Source organism: Schistocerca gregaria, chromosome 3 (assembly GCF_023897955.1).
Source record: "Schistocerca gregaria isolate iqSchGreg1 chromosome 3, iqSchGreg1.2, whole genome shotgun sequence".
NCBI lineage: Eukaryota > Metazoa > Arthropoda > Insecta > Orthoptera > Acrididae > Schistocerca > Schistocerca gregaria.
Window position 1 is genome coordinate 806,836,250 of NC_064922.1, and position 19,352 is coordinate 806,855,601.

General features: G+C 37.2%; 1 protein-coding gene across 5 annotated transcripts in view; it reads left to right on the forward strand.

Annotated features, from left to right (window-relative positions):
- The window catches only part of LOC126354370 (kazrin), a 903,527-nt gene that overhangs the window by 769,187 nt on the left and 114,988 nt on the right, over positions 1-19,352 (forward strand). For 3 of the 5 annotated variants that reach the window (XM_050003952.1, XM_050003953.1, XM_050003957.1), the window contains exons 8-9: positions 7,110-7,199; positions 18,068-18,158. In XM_050003952.1, the coding sequence (XP_049859909.1) occupies positions 7,110-7,199; positions 18,068-18,158 (181 nt within the window). The remainder of the gene's footprint in view (positions 1-7,109; positions 7,200-18,067; positions 18,159-19,352) is intronic. The other 2 variants (XM_050003955.1, XM_050003956.1) reach the window with 1 other exon arrangement.

The window sequence follows — 19,352 nt, forward strand, 5'->3', positions numbered from 1 at the left end:
TTGATAATAATATTTCTCATATTCATTACTTTATTTATTGTATTTGTATATGTTATAATAATGTTCCTGATAACTATGTGTGCACCCTAGTAAAGAATTTCGTAGTTTATTAAATAATCAAAACAAAATGAAACAAACAAAACATGCTAAAAAGTGAAAAGAATGTGAGGGCAATTTTTGCCCCCCCCCCCCCCCCCCCTTAGACATCCATCTGACAGATCAGAGCTTAGTGGTGCCAGGGTTAATCACAAATGTTTTGTGGTGAAATCAGATTATTTCTCTGCACTACTAGCCAAATAAAATTGATCTAAATAAGGGTTGCCATCCTTGCTCTGACCTGTGAGACACACCTCACCACTCCAATATCAATAATCAAAGCTCTGTAGTAATCCCAACACTTTTGGAAAGATTCCAGGATAAAATCACGGGACTTTAATATGTACACTGTCTTCAACTGGCTCTGAGCAACTTCTGCCAATAATCTTCACAACAACAAAATGGGAGTACTGTTTAAAGTCAATAGAAAAAGTCACACAAAAACACCACACTTAAATTTGCATATAACAATTGAATTTAGTAGCTGCTCTTAAAACTTGACAAGTCTGTCTCATCCACAGAAACATCACTGTCCAAATAGCTACTGGCTCCACAATCTGATGTAAGGGCACTGCCAACCATGCATCTGCACACACGCTAAATGGCTACATTTGCCTAGAGAAACAGACAATGCCTAAGCAGAATTCCACATTGGCTCACTGGAACACATTTAATAACTTGGTTGGCTGCTCAGAATTACCAACTACTGACTTTAGACACACACTTTAGAACAATACTTCCATCTCAGAGCACGTACAATGCCAGCTACTTCCAAGAGGGATGTCTGCTGACGCCCGACTTCATTAGCTCCACATTGTTCCACAAAATTATTTAATGTTTAGGCCTTCCAGCCAATCAGAATCAGCAGCAGAATGGAGGCATTTTATTGGTCATTTCCTGCACCTGCATATAGCACTTATGTAGAGCACTGTTTCCTATCAAAGCTCCTTGATGTTTCTCTACAAAAGGTGTTGGAAAACATCATTCATCATGCATAAATCCCTCGACTTTGTGCCAGCCTCACACACACAGGTCATTACCCACGTAGGATAATTAATGAAAAACTGGCTCATCAACTTCAGGCTTACAAAAACCCTTTTCCCCCAGCTACCACATGATTGCCCTGTAGTGTAGATAACAGAGGATTAATGGTAATGGCATTTGTTCAGAATCAGTACTGGGTTACATGCCTAACACATGTCACAATTTCCCGTGAGGTGTGTCTGGGCCAGTGGCACAACCTGCATAATTTAGTTTTCGACCTTCTGAGGATGTATACAAATCCATTGCATCATCTGGATGTTGCTAGTGTCATTCTTTCTGGACTAATATTTGAATCATTTTGAGACAGACGTGTGTGAGCTTTAATCTGTCAATCTCTCATAGTTTTGGAACTCCACATATATTTTTGAGCCCATGGAATATGGTGGATACAAGTTTAGCTACCTCTCAAAGCCAGTTTCCAGAATGAATATTTCACTCAGTCATGGTGTTTAAGCCCTAACATAGCTTCCTGTCAGATCACAAGCCAGTACCTGATCAAGACTAAAACCTGGACCCTTATTTGGCCACACTTTCAACATGTAAAGGAATTTATTATATAGTGAAGTTCACAGTGAAACAGAAGATAAAGTCTGAGATGTACATTTTCTTCCACAATATCAAAACTAGGCTTCTGTTATTTACTTTCATGATGGGTCACATTTTAAAGCTTGACAGGAAAGGTGAGCATCAGCATGTCTGCCAGTAATTGTTGGACAGCATATACTTTACAACCATTGCTAGAAGAACACAAAGCGATGGAAGCTTTGTTACAGTTTGTACCATTCTCTAGGAGTGTTCATTTACTTGGAAGGCAATGCCAAACAAGGTATTTATAAACCTACACTCAAAAAACATGTTCACATGAACATGTAGACCGTCTTATGAGAACGGGATCTTGAAGTAGGAGAGTACACATGAATACACAGTTAAAAGTATCTACAACTAAATAATATTATGAAAGGAACAGATTGCTGCTTACCTTGAAGATGACATGTTGAGTTGCAGACAGGTACAATGAAAAGAGTGTTACATATAAGCTTTTGACCAAAGCCTTTTTCAGAAAAGAAAACACACATACACACATTCACACAAAAAAAGCATACCTCACATACACGACTGCTATCTCCAGCCATTCCAGCCAGACTGCAACTGGACATTATTGAGTGGGAGCAACAATCCAGAATGGGGAAAGGAAGGGGGAGGGATAGCAGAGTATGGGTGAGGGAGGCCAACCAGCTAGCTTCGTGGTCTAATGCACAGCTTCTCAAGTGGGAAAGTGTGCCAGTCCTCGGCACGAATCCTCCTGGTGGATTATTGTTGAGGTCCAGCATGCCGGCCAGCCTGTGGATGGTTATTAAGCAGTTTTCCATCTGCCTTGGTGAATGTGGGCTGGTTCCCCTTATTCTGCCTCAGTTACACTATGTTGGTGAGGTGATTGCTGTGCAAACACTGTCTCCACATATGCAAACACCATAATCACTCTACCACGTAAACATTTGGGGTACACTCATCCAGTATGAAACATTCCAAGGGGTCCACTGGAGGCCGAACTGCACAATAACCCTGGGTTCGGTGTGGGGTGGCAGCAGGTGGGTGGACTGCTGTGGTCTGTTGCTGGGTTGTGAACCACTGAGGGCGATCGCGGGACAAAGCCTCTCTGTTGTTTCTAGGTCCCCGGTTCAATACACAATACACAATATACTATGGGTGGGAGAAGAGGAATCAGCACTGCCTGGCGGAGATTGCAGGAATTTGAGGTGTACAACAAGCTTGCCAGGCGCAGCTTCAGGAGGCTGTGTGGGAGGGAGGGAAAAGCAGGAAACAGAAAGTGGAAAGGAGACAAGCAGAGAAGGGGGAAGATGAAAGGGGTGCATCAGTGGAGGGTAGCACACAATGAGGGTGAGGGGACACGAACTGGGGGGGGGGGGGGGGGGGGATGACAGTACGGAGGGAGTGGAAAAGTTGGGTAAAGGGTGTGGGGACAGAAGGTTACCATAAGTTGAGGCTTGGACGATTTTGGACCAGAAATTAAGATAAATATTTCTTTAGATGCATATAGGCACACATTTATCCAATAAAAATAGGTGCTGAACAATACAACTGCCACTATTAGCCTGTGGCATGCATACTTCAAGCCCAGGCATGCCTATATGCTTATATCTTTCACTATTTCCTGCATCACTAACTTAAAGATCACATACAAATTACCTGTCCTACTAACCCAGGAATAGGTAATCTGAAAATAACTCTGATTTACTCATGAATTTAATCTCTCTATTCATATCTTTTCTCTATTAATCATGTCATTTTCCAAATGAAAAGAACTTGGAAACATTGGTCTAATATTTATTTTCCAACTGCATCTTCTGCTTATAAACCTTTTCTCCTGTGTACTTAAACTGGCAGCAAATAATATATCCTTCATATTATATCCTACCTGTGTGATCACTGCATGAGTGGCTACAAAATATTTGCATACTCCATCAGGTTCTCAGCATTATTCAACCTGCTACTGCTTACCTATACACGGCCATTTTTATTCTCTTGTAAACCTCATATTCTGATTGTTCAGTAGTTTTATATAATTTTCTTGTGACTTGATCAAGTTGTTCACTACCAATGCTTTTTTTTCTGCTATGTTTGTTGTTTAAGTCATAGTAACAGTTCAGATCGTTGATTTTTATTATTATTCATTGTATTATTATTGTTGTAAGTACGTATGATCACTAAAACTCATCAGATTGATCTGTAAGGATGGAGAGCTACATATTAGCAGGGACAACACAGTTCCTAGCCCAATGTGCTGTCATAATGTGGGAGTACCTCAGATTTTCAGAATATGAATACTGGTCTCTGTCAGAACTGCACTGCATATGATAACATGTAATTTCTGGAATAAATTAAGAGTCTTATCTTTTGAATTAAAACACCAAACAGTAGAAGAGGACTTAGGTTTTAATTGCAGCTTGTGACATGGCCCAGAGATAAACAGTGAAATATACTTTTATGAGTTCATGTGTACAAATTATAAATAATCCATACCTCTACATGGCTCTCTTTTTTTATTGTTCACATCATTTGTAGAGTATACATTATGTCCTAGAGGACTGTTGATGAGCAGTTTCATGATACTAATTAACTGATATTTATATTCACATGCAAGCTTTTTCTCTTTCTATGTGCTACTGATTCATTTTTAGTAGTTTACAAGAATATACTACTGTTTGTAAAAAGTGAAACAGTTTAAAAAAATTGTCTGCAACACGCCACTGTAAGAGGAAACATAGAATAGCAGAACCATAATAAGTGATTTAAATGACAGAGAGGTGGCATGCATTTAGGCCTGACAGCACCTTCTTTTACGTGACAAGATAGGTAAGTGTTACACAATAGTCATTAGGTGCAGGGCCATCATATAACTGGAAGCACGTAACCAAGTGCCACTATGCCTCACCAGCGTCACAGGGTGGAATGTTGGCAGCTGAGTGCATTCGAAAGGGGCAGAATGATTCATCTTTGGGAGATGGGTCTGTCATTCCATGGCTTTGCAGTTTGTTCAGAGCATGCTGCTTCAAGAGTGAGGCAGATGTGGTACAAGTGGAGAGAAGAGAACCATACACATCACTGATAGGGTACTGAACTACACAATCTGACCACAGTACAAGATGACCACCATCTTGCCCATTTGGTTACAACAGACAGAACAGCTTTGTCCACAGTGTTGGTGTGATGCTAGAGCAGTGCACCAGGAGTGGACATGTCTGCATTGATGGTCTGACACCGACTGGGATGGTAGCGTACATGCCATTGCTTTGGTTTCCATTGATCAGAACCCACAAACAACACAGAATGCAATGGGCACGTGAATGCCAATATTTGTGTGCTGAGTGGCTAAATGTGGCATTCTTGGATGAGCCCCACTTCAACTTGTCCTACAGTGATGGCCACATATGCATTCAACACAACCTAGGTGAATTCAATCAAACAGACTGTATTGCTGAGCATCATAGTGGACAAATGCCAAGTGTGATGGTTTGGGTCGCCTTTGCCTGTATCATACAGTCTCTCCTCCTACATCTTCAGGGCAATCTGAACAACTACTACTACATAGGGAGGTCTTACAGACCAAGGCACTGCCCCTCCTGCAGGCCATTCCACATTCCACACTTCAGCAGGACAATGCCCACCACATGTGGCAAGGAATGTACAAGGCTTCTTTGAAGAATGGCAGCTACCACTGTTTCCCAGGCCTGCACATTTTCAAAACATATCTGGGATATGGCCAGCCGGCAACTTGTTAGTCCAGGTCCTCCCACAATTATAGTTGATGCTTTCTGGATGCATCTACAAACTGCATGCAGAGAATTCTCCAACAGCATATTGAGGTGCTCTTTGATTCCATGCATGACATCTAGCGGTTCTAACTTCATCACGTGTTGGTGCTTCTCCATACTGAATTTCCACAGTTACAGTGCATGTACAGGTCTGTAATGCTAATCATATCAGTCGAATAAATTTCATTGTGAACACATCTCTTGGTCTCAGTGTTTCACTTTTTCCAAATAGTTGTGTAATAATAATTATTATTATTATTTCATCTTTTAGATTTGCAGCTCCTTTTATTGGCAGTGTTTGCAGTTAAAAAAACACAAAAAAGCACAAAAAAAACAAAAAAATAAGTTTTGCATAACCAAAACAATTATTATTTCAGTTTATTTTGAACATTATGAAGAACTAGTTATTGAGCATGCAACAAGACAGTTTTGTAACAGCTTTCATCAATAGTGTGGAATTGATATAGAATGTTAGTTGTAACCATTTTGAGGTGATATTAACAGTCTTTTTAACCAAATTAGAACAAATTCTTTGAGTAGAATGGTTAAAACCATGAAATTAGTGTTTTCATATCGGAGTGTTAAACTTACACAGCCATAGGAAATAGAAAACAAATATGTTGAAACACTATTGTAACCATGAATTTCCATGGTGACACAATGGCAGCTTGCTGTATATCCTCTAAATATTATCCCTAATATTTTATGCATATTTTTATAATGCATACAAACATTACATGAAACAGTGTGTAGTATACTATATTTGCTGCATACAGCCTTTCTGTCATGAGTGGCATATGTAAGCATCTTCATCTTCACAACTCAGTTAATTGCATGATAGGATGCATTTAGCACAAATGCTTCTTCTGCTCTGTTTGGATTAATTACATGCAGTCATAATCCTCAGTCAGCTAAACAAAATAGTTATAATTTTATATGCTGAATTTTAGTCTAATGCATGAGACCTAACAATTCTTATAGACAGAAGCTGATTAGGAGAGCTGCCATTGAAGCATCATTGTCTCCTGAATACTTATTTGTGCCAAACAGTTTATTTAACCTGCAGTTGTTTTGCCCAATAGTAAAACCTCTGGAGTCATTACAGGTAGTAAATAACAACTACCCAGAATTCCAGTCAAACATAAGTAGTGCATGATGCAGATGATAAAAATAATTTATTGTAACCAGTTGACATGCAATATTAAGTGAAATTCTCCTACAGAATTAAAAAGCTCTATGAGGCTGGGGTTTCAGATCCTGGTGACAATTTTTTATTGGTTTATAATGTTTGTAGAGTAAATCATATTCTTACTATATTAAAATAAAATTGAGAGATAGACTATATACAGACAATATACAGAGTACAAATGTGCTTGATGTTCTTTCAAACACATGCATGAAGAAGTTAAAGTAAAAACACTGAAAGTAATGAGAATAGATTATCTGGACACACAATTGTTGAAAATGTTGACTGATTGATGTATAAATAACAAGCACTGGTGTAGATATTAAATTTTCTATTGACTGAAACTTTCATTAACATAACACACCAACAGAATATTCCTGTTTTTACAACACAACAATACAACTCATTTTAACTATTGGGACTGGTTGAATAGGAGTTTTTGGTTCCAGGAACACCCACAATCACCGTGGAAGGAAGCAATGTTGATACGGACTCAGTATCTTTAATATCCTACATAGCCACTCCACATACCTGTCAATGTAAGTGGAGTTATTTTCACAATACAAAATGTTTTCCCAATCAAAAACACAATTTTTTTCATTGAATAGACCTTTTATTAATTTTCTAAGTTCACAGTTCCATTTGCCTCTGAGCCATGATCAAGAACATGTCTCAAAACATGCTAAATCGTGAACATATATTCACTCAAAAATCTAATGCATTCCTTCCAAGTAACAACAGAGATTCTTTAAACATTTTTGCATCTTGCTTAATAAGTTCATATACACATAAAATTCACTATTAAAAGTAAATGCATAATAAGTGACTGAATACCACTCATCAGAAGAAATTAATTCCTTGAATAGCCATTCTTTCTTTTATGCTTTTATTTACATTAACTGTTATTTGTTACCAAAGAGTAATTCACCAGACAAAATTAAACTAAGTAAAAAGCCCTTGAAAACTCAAACAACAGAATTATTTTAGAGTCTTAGTAATTCATCATATATTGTTATTTGTGTAGGATTGGTAAGAGTTTGAGAAACAAATTCAAAATTTTGGCCTTCAGTACCTAATTCACATTAAGATTTTTTTTCTAATACCTACTGAAGTTGTCACCCCTGAAAATGCTTAGTGTATATGAGAAAAATAAAAATCAGATGAAAAGAAGCACCGTGTTTTGAACTTTAGAATTGGCAAAGGCCTGTTAGAAGAAGGTATTCCAGTTATAATACAATCATGCTAAGAACATCAATGTGATATTCATAACAACCTCCATGACTCTGTTGGTATTTGTTCACATAATGCCAAAAGTATTCAAGTTATTAACCTAAAATTTGATATGCATTCCTTTTCTTGACTACAGTGCTTCTTTCTGCATACAGGACTTACAACTGCTGACTTCTGTGGTATCTACTTGTGAATTTCATACATATTGTTACCCAACATTTAACTCAGAAAAGGTGAAAGGTCATGTTTGTTTCCAAGCAATATCATCACTACTAATACAAAAATTGTATGGCTGTAGCAGCTGACACTTCAGGAAGACTTCTCATTTTATTTCTCTCATGATATTTCACTTGTATCACGTATTGCACTGAACATATTTATAATCAACATTTCTGTCACACAAGTGGAAAAGTCTTTTCCTACCCATGTTGTTCCTTAACTTGTCTTGGTACTAAATAATTTCTCTATCTAACAGTTTTATTATTTCAGAAATGTGTGTTCCCTGTAAATCAGTCTTATGATGGAAGATGTCAAAAACAGAAAAAGAACTATACACATCTTTTAAAAGTCATGAATTTTGTATTGGTTTTACTATCAGTTGTTATTGCTGGCCATAACTACCTGTTGTGTGCATTGGTATCACAACACTGACATATTTTGTCTTAGGTATGGAAATATATTTTGCTTTTGTCATCATACATAATATTTATCCATAGATTCCTTTAATTTTGGCAGTACTGATAACAAATTTTTATTAGCCATCTTTATGTTGTTTGTGATCCTGATTAGTTTGGTAAAGGTTGTCTCACAAATGTACTTCCAAGATGTCACTAGCTCAGCATCCCTTCATGCACATATCTATTGTAATATTGTTGAGAGCTGAATTTAACAGATATTTATGCAGTAATGACAAGCCTTTCTGTGCCATAGTTATCGCTCCTCATAAGGGTATGGACACTGCTGCAAATGCAAACTAATGTAGTTAAACTACTGTCTGAGGATGATATAGATTGCTAACTTCCTCAATGAATTTAGCCACTTGTTTTCTAAACACTGGTAAATCACTGTGGTTAGTATTATACATCATAATCCTACTCATTTATCAGCCATCAGGTACTTGAGTCATGTACTAGCTTCATGAAAATGATACAGTCTTACAACACTTTGCTTATAGCAGTAAAAACACACAAAAAATTGAGCTAAAGTTACTGATCAATAATAAGCCAATGCATCATGAAATATTTGTGGTGTATATGTTTTCCAAAACTGCTAGATAATGCCTGTAATTATTTACACTGTATCTTGCACATATCTGTAGTCCGATACCTTTAATTCGCACACCTTTTTACAAATAGTAATTATTAAGATATTGCTGCTTCTTAGCTAGAAATCCAGAATTCTAATTTTAGCACTGACTTACTATCCATTAAATTTTGGCACAATTGACCATTTTCTCCAAGAATATTTACTGGCCAAATGATTTAGTTCAGACTATATGCAATTCTTTTAATAGATGCCCTGGAACTAGCACATAATTTTTCCAAGACTGAATGATACTCACTTCTTTACTAGAACTGCCAACTTCAGAACACTTGAATGATAAGTCTGGTTGGCTGGTACAGCAACAAATGCATGTTTGGCTTAATAAAATTTTGAAAAAAAATTGTTTTGGTTTGGTTACGCTTACATTTATAGTAATACATTTGCACATGAAATACTGTCACAAGCAGATAAGGACTAGGTAAGGCCTTGCCCCTGAATCTTTATTAGACTTTCACCTACAAGATGAAGCTTTTTAAGTGGTGCTAAAATGGATTAACTTAATTGCTCACAAACTTCTGTTGCACAGTTTTTACTATTATAACATTTATTTTTATATCTACTGTTGCATAAGTGTTAACATTATCATTTTTCTAAAAAAAAAGTTTAGTAGGAAGAAGATATACCACAATTACATACAATTCCAACAAAGCCAACAAGTAGAAACACCAGACATATTAATTCAGTGGCCCAGTTATTCTATTTGTCATATTCTGTAGATTACATTTCGAAAAAGATACTTCTGGAGTGTTGAGCGTTTCAAGACTAAAATTCAAAAACTTATCACCTTTCTGAAAAAAAATTAATACACTGTACTAACGGACAGTGCTTACACAGGTTAAAATAAACATAATAAAATTAGCACGAAAGTTTTTACTTTGGGAAAAATTTGCTGCATCCTCAGTGTTTCTGTAGTTACCACTCATGTACTAGTTTTTTTTTCTTAAGCGGTAGTTTACAGTTCTTGAATCTAGGCAGTCAAATCAATTCAAGAAGTGATTGATATCACATATTTCAAGTTTTGTTCTGAATATGCAGAAATTCTCAGCCTCTTGCTTTTTGTCTACTGTTAGCATGTTAAAATTAATTACACCATTTTTTCATCAGCTCACCGACTACAAAATTTATGGCCACAAAAAGTTTTGCTGTGAAATTTAATTTTCATTTAGCTCATTTTGTATTATGTTAACAGCATTATCATCTGCCCATAACAATGTGATCATATGAAGATTATGTTTCATTGAACAATTTTCATACATGAAACCATGATGCAGTATGGTTGAAAATGATTTAGACTATCTTTGTTATTGTTCCTCTGCACTGATGTGACAAGGAGGTAATTAATGTTAAACTTCAACAATATTTGCCAGCAACCCAGAAATAATCAGAGCAGTTAAGAGTAGCAGTAGTAACATATCAGATAATTAAATTAATGGCAAAACAAAGGCAAAATAAGTAAATTATTTAAAAGATATTGAAAGTCTTCAACTTGTTATCTTTACGTCTCCAGCAGCTTCAACACTATGGAGACTAGAAAAAGTTACTGTTAGATATTAAGCATTACTTTATGTTGGTGTCTGGACTATGTAGTCCTGAAATGGTACTATGTTGTGTACAATCATTGCCAACCTTATCAATCCTCCAACATCAATTACACAATTTGTGCTGTATGATCAAAATAAACCAATAAAGAACCATCCAACCAATCAAACAATACTGTAAGTAGTAATATTGTCCTACAGTCTCTCATAGTAAAATTAACTGAACAAATACAAAATGACTGCTAGAAAGCTATAGTGTGACTTTACTTTAATGGATGACTAGTTCTGATAGTATTATCATCATCTGGCCAAATGAAACTGAGTGATACTAACTAACTATAGCAAGCCATTTACGTTCATGCCATTTAACATTATAAGCATTTTTATATGTACCTTTGTAAGTGACATAGTCTGTGAAATTTCTTAATTTTATAATAGACATATTTAACCCTCAGGTGGGTGCACTTTTGGATAAACACAAGCACAAGCACAATTAACATTGTCTTGTACTGCTCCATTGTTGTTTTACAGTTGTGAGCTCATACCTATTTCTTCATTATTACTTCAGCTAACATGGTGATAAACTGTGTTGTCATATGTCCAAGTGAGTAGCAGTAAAATAAAATAAACAGTGAGCTACGTGAGAAAAAAATTGACTATCCGTGCAAGAAAATGATCCAGATTATGAGCTCATAACACAATCCCACATTGAGGCAGTTGTCTACAAGATAATTAGTAATCAAATAAGCAGTTGGTTGGGATGGTGCAACTGCACTGCTTAATTAAGTTTAATGATTTGAGAGGGGCATTACTGTCAGGTAACACTTGTCCACAGCAACAGATCGATGCAATGAAAGTTTATTTTATTATTTATTATGAAAGTTTAGTTATTATAATTAAACAGTGCTTTAACTCATTTCATATAAATTTATTCTATCATTGTTTAATAAAATTAAGGTCAAACTGTGATTTTGATCTTACATGTTAACCTTGGTAATGTAAACAAAGTATGCCATGCACCAACACATGTTATGAAAAACAGCGTGCCTGTCTGAGGGCTAAAAAAATCAAAACACAGTCGTAAGCTGCAGTATAGATATGATGTACATGTTGTTTGGCATCAAACACCATATACTGTAAACTGTAGGATAGCATAAGGGACACATCTATACACTGCAAACTTGCAACATACATGATAAAGGGACATACCATTGTACCTCATATTAGGGTTTCTATCAGTTCCATTCACTTACGGAGTGCAGAAAGAACAAATGTTTAAATTCCTCCGTGTGTGATGAAACTGGTCTAAAATTGTCTTAATAGCTCCTATGGAAGTGACATATAAGGGACTGCAGTATATTAGGTTGATGCATGAGTTCATAGCATTTTTCTGTAGCATTTTTGCCTTCTGCGTCCTCATGCCATTGATCATCGCTGAGTCTCCTGCTTTTAGGGGCAGTTTCCCACCCCTAGGACAAGAGATTGCCCTGAACCTCTGCCCGCTCCTCCGCCCTCTTTGACAAGGCCATTGGTAGAATAAGAGTGACTTCTTATGCCAGAAATCTTTGGCCACAAATGCTGATTATTAATTAAAATTTAACCAGTTGCGAGTTTTGAACCTGAGCCCTAGAACATTTTGATTACTTATCAAAGATGCTACCCCTAGATGCCTGAGAGTATAGTACATAAAATTCTATCAAACATCCTGCATCGGTGTCCATACAAAATCACTGTTGTTCAGGAGTTGCTTCCAGCTGACCAGCCAGCAAGACAAGCATTTACTCTGGAATTTCTAGCTCACATGGAAGCAGACAATGAATGGCCATGGAACATTCTGTGGATAGACAAAGATCATTTCCATTTCCAATGACATGTTGATATGCAGAATATGGGCAACGGAAAATCTGCACGTACACCAAATGATACCCCACTTCATTGTTCAAATGTGACTCTGTGGTGTGAGTTGATGGCACTGCTTATCATACGGCCATATTCTTTTTTGAGGAGATGAGTATTCAGTTCCTGTTATCTGCACTGTCACTGGTAATCACTGTAAGAGTCTTTTGCACACATCAATGGCATGGATGAGTGGGTAGGATATTTTTTATGCAAGATGGTGCTCCAAAGCACATTGTACAGCCAGAGGCATTTTGGAAATGCTAGAATTATTAGCAGTCATTTCCCCACAACCTGTCTGTCCAGTCACCTGATCTTAATCAGTGTGACTTTTGGCTGTGGGGTCATCTGAAAAATGTATTCAGTGCCCAAATTATGGATGTAATTGAATTGAAGGCAAGCACTGAGCAGCACATTCTGAATGTGACCCCCAAGACATTCCACTCTGTTCTGAAACATGCTATTTCTCAATTTCAACTTGTGTCAGAAAATGGTGGACAGCATACTGAACATGTTTTGTGCCAGTCTCACAACAATTATAACCTGATGTCATTTTGCTTTCTATATGGTTTTTGGCCCCAGGACAATTAAAAACTGGTATCATTTAATTTTTTATGCAGTTTTTGCTCCAAGGACAATTAAAAACTAAAGTCATTTTGCTTTTTATGCAGTTTTTTGCCCTCAGGATAATTAAAAAACTGGTTTTTCCCCATCTGATGTGGTATCACCTGGCTGTGCTGGTATTTAACTAACAGTGCTATAACTGTTGAATGCTGAACTTGTGCAGTTGTACACATTGAACAGTAGAGATGGTGTAATGTGCAACTCAAACAATAGCTGTCGTATTGCAACTCATCTTTCATTTTTAGCCAACCCCATTTACATTAAAAAAATCACAGCATCACCTACTGATGAAATGAGGGGAGTCTGAGTCCTAGCCCAGCACACATTATTTAATATCTCAAGAACATTCATTGCAGGATAAATTCTCTTTTGGGGATTATCAAAATTAATACAGTGACAGGCATAGAAAATGTCATTACACCACAAATGCCTTGACTGAGTGCTATGAAACTGTTACTCAAGTATTTCCATGCCTGTGAGATGTATTGATTAAAATTTAATCCTTATGCAAGTTTTTTCAATACAAAAAAGCCGTTCCTACAGATGGAGAGTGGTGTGAGTAAATGATGCCTATTGAGTGTGTTTAACTGTAGTGGAAGCTTGTAGGATTGTTTGACTGAACCTGATGAGTAGATGGATGACAAAAGCTGAAAGCTGGGTGGAGGTGTACAAATATTCAGTCAGATCTTAATAAGATTTCAAAGTGGTGCAAAGATTGGCAACTTCCTTTCAATGTTCAGAAATGTAAAACTATGCACTTCACAAAATAACATAATGTGGTATCCTATGACTATAAAATCAATGAGTCATTGCTGGAATCAGCCAACTCATACAAATACCTGGGTGTAACACTTTGTAGATATATGAAATGGAATGATCATATAGGCTCAGTCATGCGTAAAGCAGGTGGTAGACTGCGGTTTATTGGTAGAACACTGAGAAAGTGCAATCAGTCTACAAAGGAGACTGCTTACAAATAACTCATGTGACTGGTCCTAGAATAGCAATGAAGTGTTTGGGACTCATACCAAACAGGACTAACACAGGATATTAAACATATAAAGAGAAAGGCAACATGAATGGTCACAGATTTGTTTGATCCATGGGAGAATTTCACAGAGATACTGAAGGAACTGAACTCGAAGACTTCTGAAGGTAGACATAAACTATCCTGAGAAAGTCCATTAATAAAATTTCAAGAAATGGCCCTAAATTATGACTCTATGAATATACTACAAAGCCCTATGTATTGCTGAAATATGGATTGTGAGGATAAGATTAGAATAATTACTGCACACACAGAGGCATTCAGACAGTCATTCTTCCCACGTTCCATACGTGAGTAGATGTACAATGGAGCGTACCCCCTGCCATGCACCTCATGGAGGTTTGCGGAGTACAGATGTAGATGTAGATTTAGATGTAGGTTCTTGAAGATTGCTGACTGGAGATGGGTATAAAAGAGTAAGTCTCCCAAATGCATCGCAGACCTGCCATACTGCTGAATAATCAAGGGACTGGGAAGACCAGTCAAGAATCTGCACATAGGGACTGGGAAGACCACTTAAGAATCTGTGCATTCCTGAAGATATTTGTGGTGTGAACTGCACTGAAATATGCCATATGGTACACTAGTCATGAAGGGTATGACAACAGGATTTCTTGCCACATACTGCCATTGATACACCCTTCTTTGAACAACTACTAAATAAGAACTACTAAATAAGTACTGCTATCATACAATGCATCCCGCAGTTTTAGAGGTATGGGTTTCAAGAATCATTACTACCTGTGATGTCTCACCACAGCATTGGCATTGATCTGGCTCATTGCTGAATTGCACTCATTGTGCCAGTTAATTCTGGCTCTACACCATGCAAATCTCTGTTGTCTGTGGTAAGATGTCAGCAGTAAATGCTACTTGACAGCTCCAGATACTTATCTAGCTTCTATAATATGTTCCCAGCAGTTCATCATGGCACTGCCTCTAACATCTGCCTGTATTTCAATTGTTGGCAGTCCTTTGTTCATCAGAGCCAGTTGAACAATCATACAATCTTCTTGTGGTGTAGTCCTTCTGGAAGGACACTGCTCTTCTGGTCCATCTGGTCACCTCTCATGCTATAGTCATTGAACAACAACCAGTAGTTTGTGCAGTCGGTCGATATGATGCTCCTGAATCTTCATGCCAAAGATTCTGCCTTTATTGAAGACTGAAAGATGGCAGTACATTGCGCTTATATGTCCTCTGAGCTTGGTGTTGTAATCTACCTCTGAAAATTTCTATTAACGTTAGGTGCACCCAATAGCCATTGTATGCCCATACTTTTATTCGTCTGTAGGAATAACTCTTTCTTGAACTGAGAATAAGATTGTATAAAGATTAAATTTCAAACAACAATCATGGAAATATTGGAGTGTCAGACTTGTAGCATTCAATCAAGATGATTATAGTGTAACATTTTCCATTTTTGATAATATACTGCACTTGAGGTGGTTAGCAATCAAAAGATACATAAACATGGCTGACATTTTCACTGAACTTTCAGGTGTTGTTCTTCATCAGAGTTAACAGACCAATAAAAAAAACTCACATACACATTCACAAACAAGTACACTGGCCTATCACAGCAGCCCAAATGGCATGAGGGGCTGTGCTGAGTGGAGTGGATGAGATGAACAAGGAGGAAGAGAGGGAAAGAGAGGTTTGGAGGGATGTAAAGGGATGGTGGAGAGAAGGGGAAGCTGAATTTGGTACACATAGTGGTGTAGTGAATTAAAAGGCTTAGAGAACAGCAAGGAGAAATGTCTGAGGATGGTCCACAAAGCAAAGAGTCAGTTCACAATGAACTATAGAATACATATTATTGAGGAGCATCAGTATGATGTATTTCAGTTTTTAATAAGACTGGAGAAAGAGTTAGGTAATGTAGTGTTTTGTAGCTTAATGGTTAAATGTGGGGGACATAGAGACAGGAGTGAAGGTCATTGACAGACAGGAGCTGCAGAAGTGTGGCCAGGATAGTGTGGAATCAGAAGATGTCTTGTAATAATAATTCCCATGTATGCAGTTCAGAGAAGAGATTGTTGGGGTAGACTGTGATGTGAGGATACACATGGTACAGTTTGTGAAGCAGCCATCAGAGTATGTTGTGTGCTCAGTTCTATGCTCTGCCACCATTACTGAGTGGTCAGGTTTGCTCTTGGACATAGGTCTGTAGTGATCATACATTCAAGCGGAAAGCTGGTTGGGGATTATGCCCATACAAATGTGTGAAAAGACTTTAAGCCAGGTATGACACTGACAAACTATCCACTAGTACGAATGGCCACTGCCAAACTGTGACCAAGAGAGAAGTTTACCTCCCCGTGGCAGAGCATGCTGCTGAGCATAACACACTTGACTTAAGTGACTGCCTTGTAACTCATGCCAACAGGACACCTCCCCACCCCCTTCCCAATATCAGCTTCTCTCAATTCCACATGGATTGGAATTTTCCTTACAACGTGTCCTCTGATCCTATGTCTTATCTGGCCATGATCTCTGCCAGCCCTTCTCATAGTCACATCAAGTCTTTTTTCCATGCCTTTATCTTCACTTCGATAATCTACACCTGCACTGTTCTCTCTGCAATCCCCCTTCCTCTTTGCTATCTTTCTCCCCCTTTTTCAACCAGTTCCACCACTTGGATTGTTACAAAAACTTCCCGTTCTTCCTATCCTCTTCCATTGTTCCCCTTCCCTCCCACACATCATCTTCTCTTCTCCTTCTCTTCTCTCCAGTCCTTTCTTCTCCACCTCTTTCCTTTGTTTGCCTCACCTACTCTGTCCTCACATTAGTTGAGCTGCAGTCTTGGTGCAAAATAGTCCATTTTTTCACAATTTGTTACTTCTCAGAACAGATATCGTCTAAAAGCTTGATGACAATTTCAGTCAAGTTTATGCACTTGTCAGTCGTTCATCAAATCAGCCAAATTTAGTGAATGTCTTCATTTCTTTCATTCTTTGAATTCTATCTTTAGCCAACTGCAGCTTATCACCACGTGCTAAAGAGATATAATGTAGTACTCAGGCACTAACTTTCTATTTCCCAAAGCTTGAACACCAATCAACTGAAAAATCTAAATCAATACAAAGAATACTACTAAAAATCAAAGAATAAAGCAGATTGTACATGCACTCCTCACCACAAAATAATGCTGCATTTCACTGTGCATTCACAAATGCTCTTCTGGCAACTTCCATACATCTACCAAAAAAAAAAAGCACTTCCATTCTGAGTTAATTTTACTGTGTAAATGAAAGGAGGAAAATATCCACATGTAACTGTGATAGTCACCCATGTTACTTTTAAATCATTGAAATTCATGATTGAGATTCGCTGATACTACAAGTTTATCTACCTGCTAACTTGTGAAAATTGCAAGAATATGTTTGATACAATGTGTCTGTCTTTTGACCATCTTGGAAATATGACAACAGACCAGAGACTAATCACCCTCAAAAGGTTTAAAGTGATTCTCATTTAATGGCAACTTTTTGAAAAAAATAGACTGGTTCATGGACAAGAAGTAATTCACAATTTATCTATGCATAACATAACAATACATCAACCTTTGAAAATTTCAATACCCTTGAAATACTGTGATCTTATCATGGGAAGCAAAAGAAATGTATTTAATGAACATAGAACTCTGATGTTATAATATGTATTTTGGAGTAAGTCTTAACATATCAGTCTCTACTTACAATTAGATGTATGATTAGTAATTATGGACTTTCAATAAATTTTCCAGCTGCTACAACACCAAAGGACTGCAGTCCTTCCTTGTCACCACTGAATGCAAATGCCTTTTCGAAGTCCATTGACAACAGTGTTCTCTCAAGGTGAGTTTAACATTATTTATATTGTCTAAATTATTGGTCTGCTTGTAATTGCATATGTTATGCTTTCCTCTAAGGCTTACATTCATAAATGCATTCTGATTAAAAAAAAAGTGTTTATGTGGTTTCTGTTAGTGTGTTACTTTAAGTGCTGTATTTACAGTCCACTTCATACGTAAAATAAAAACACACAGAATTAAGAATTGCATGGTGGCTCATAGAGAAAGAGAGAGAGAGAGAGAGAGAGAGAGAGAGAGAGAGAGAGAGAGAGAGAGAGAGATTTCAGGAGGACTGGAATGAAAAACACAACCTGACCGAGGTGGCAGAAGAAGATGAACACAAGTTTTAATGCTTTTTGAAGCTAATTTATGTCCCCTTGCTTTCTGTAAATCTCTACAGTAATCCAACAGTAATGCCACTGCTAATTCTTCCCAACATTTCTCCAAAGATGAGCATGTGCTACATTTCTAGTAACATCTAACAATATGAACTAAACACTTTAAAAATTATGAACATAACCACATGAGTTGCTAACAGCTAATTCTTGCTGTGAAATCATTATAAGATTTGTCAATCAATCCCAGTCACAATTATATTTGAAATTATAATCAGTTTTGGCCACTGTTGCCCCTCTCATTAAATCTACAAGGAAAGGAAAATCTAAATTAACAAATACAAAAAACATCCTGTAAAATCTTTGTATACACCACTTACCATATAAGATCAATGATAACAATGAAACAACACCATAATTACATAAAAATTAAGACATGTGGAACTAATGTGGCATTGAATACACAACCCCTATCATTGATTACTGAGTACAGAATGCTACTTTTCAAGCATTATCATCAAGCAGATAACAGGCAGCTTTATATTGAGTCTGTTGGAGTTGGAAGTCCCATAATTACTGAAGTAAACAGTTGTCTGCCTCTCTTTGTGTGGCTGTTAACAGGTAGTATTATCTTTCCAGTATGTTGTAGAATCCTAGAACATATTCTGAGTTCAAACATAATGAGATACCTTGAACAGAATGACCTCCTCCAAGTCAACTAGCATGGATTTCAAAAACATAGGCCATACGAAAACCAACCAACTTTTCTCATATGACATCATAATCATAGCATAGGTATGGCATACAAACAAGTTTTTGGCTTTCCATGTATGTCTATATCTTGCACTTCTATACCATATAGC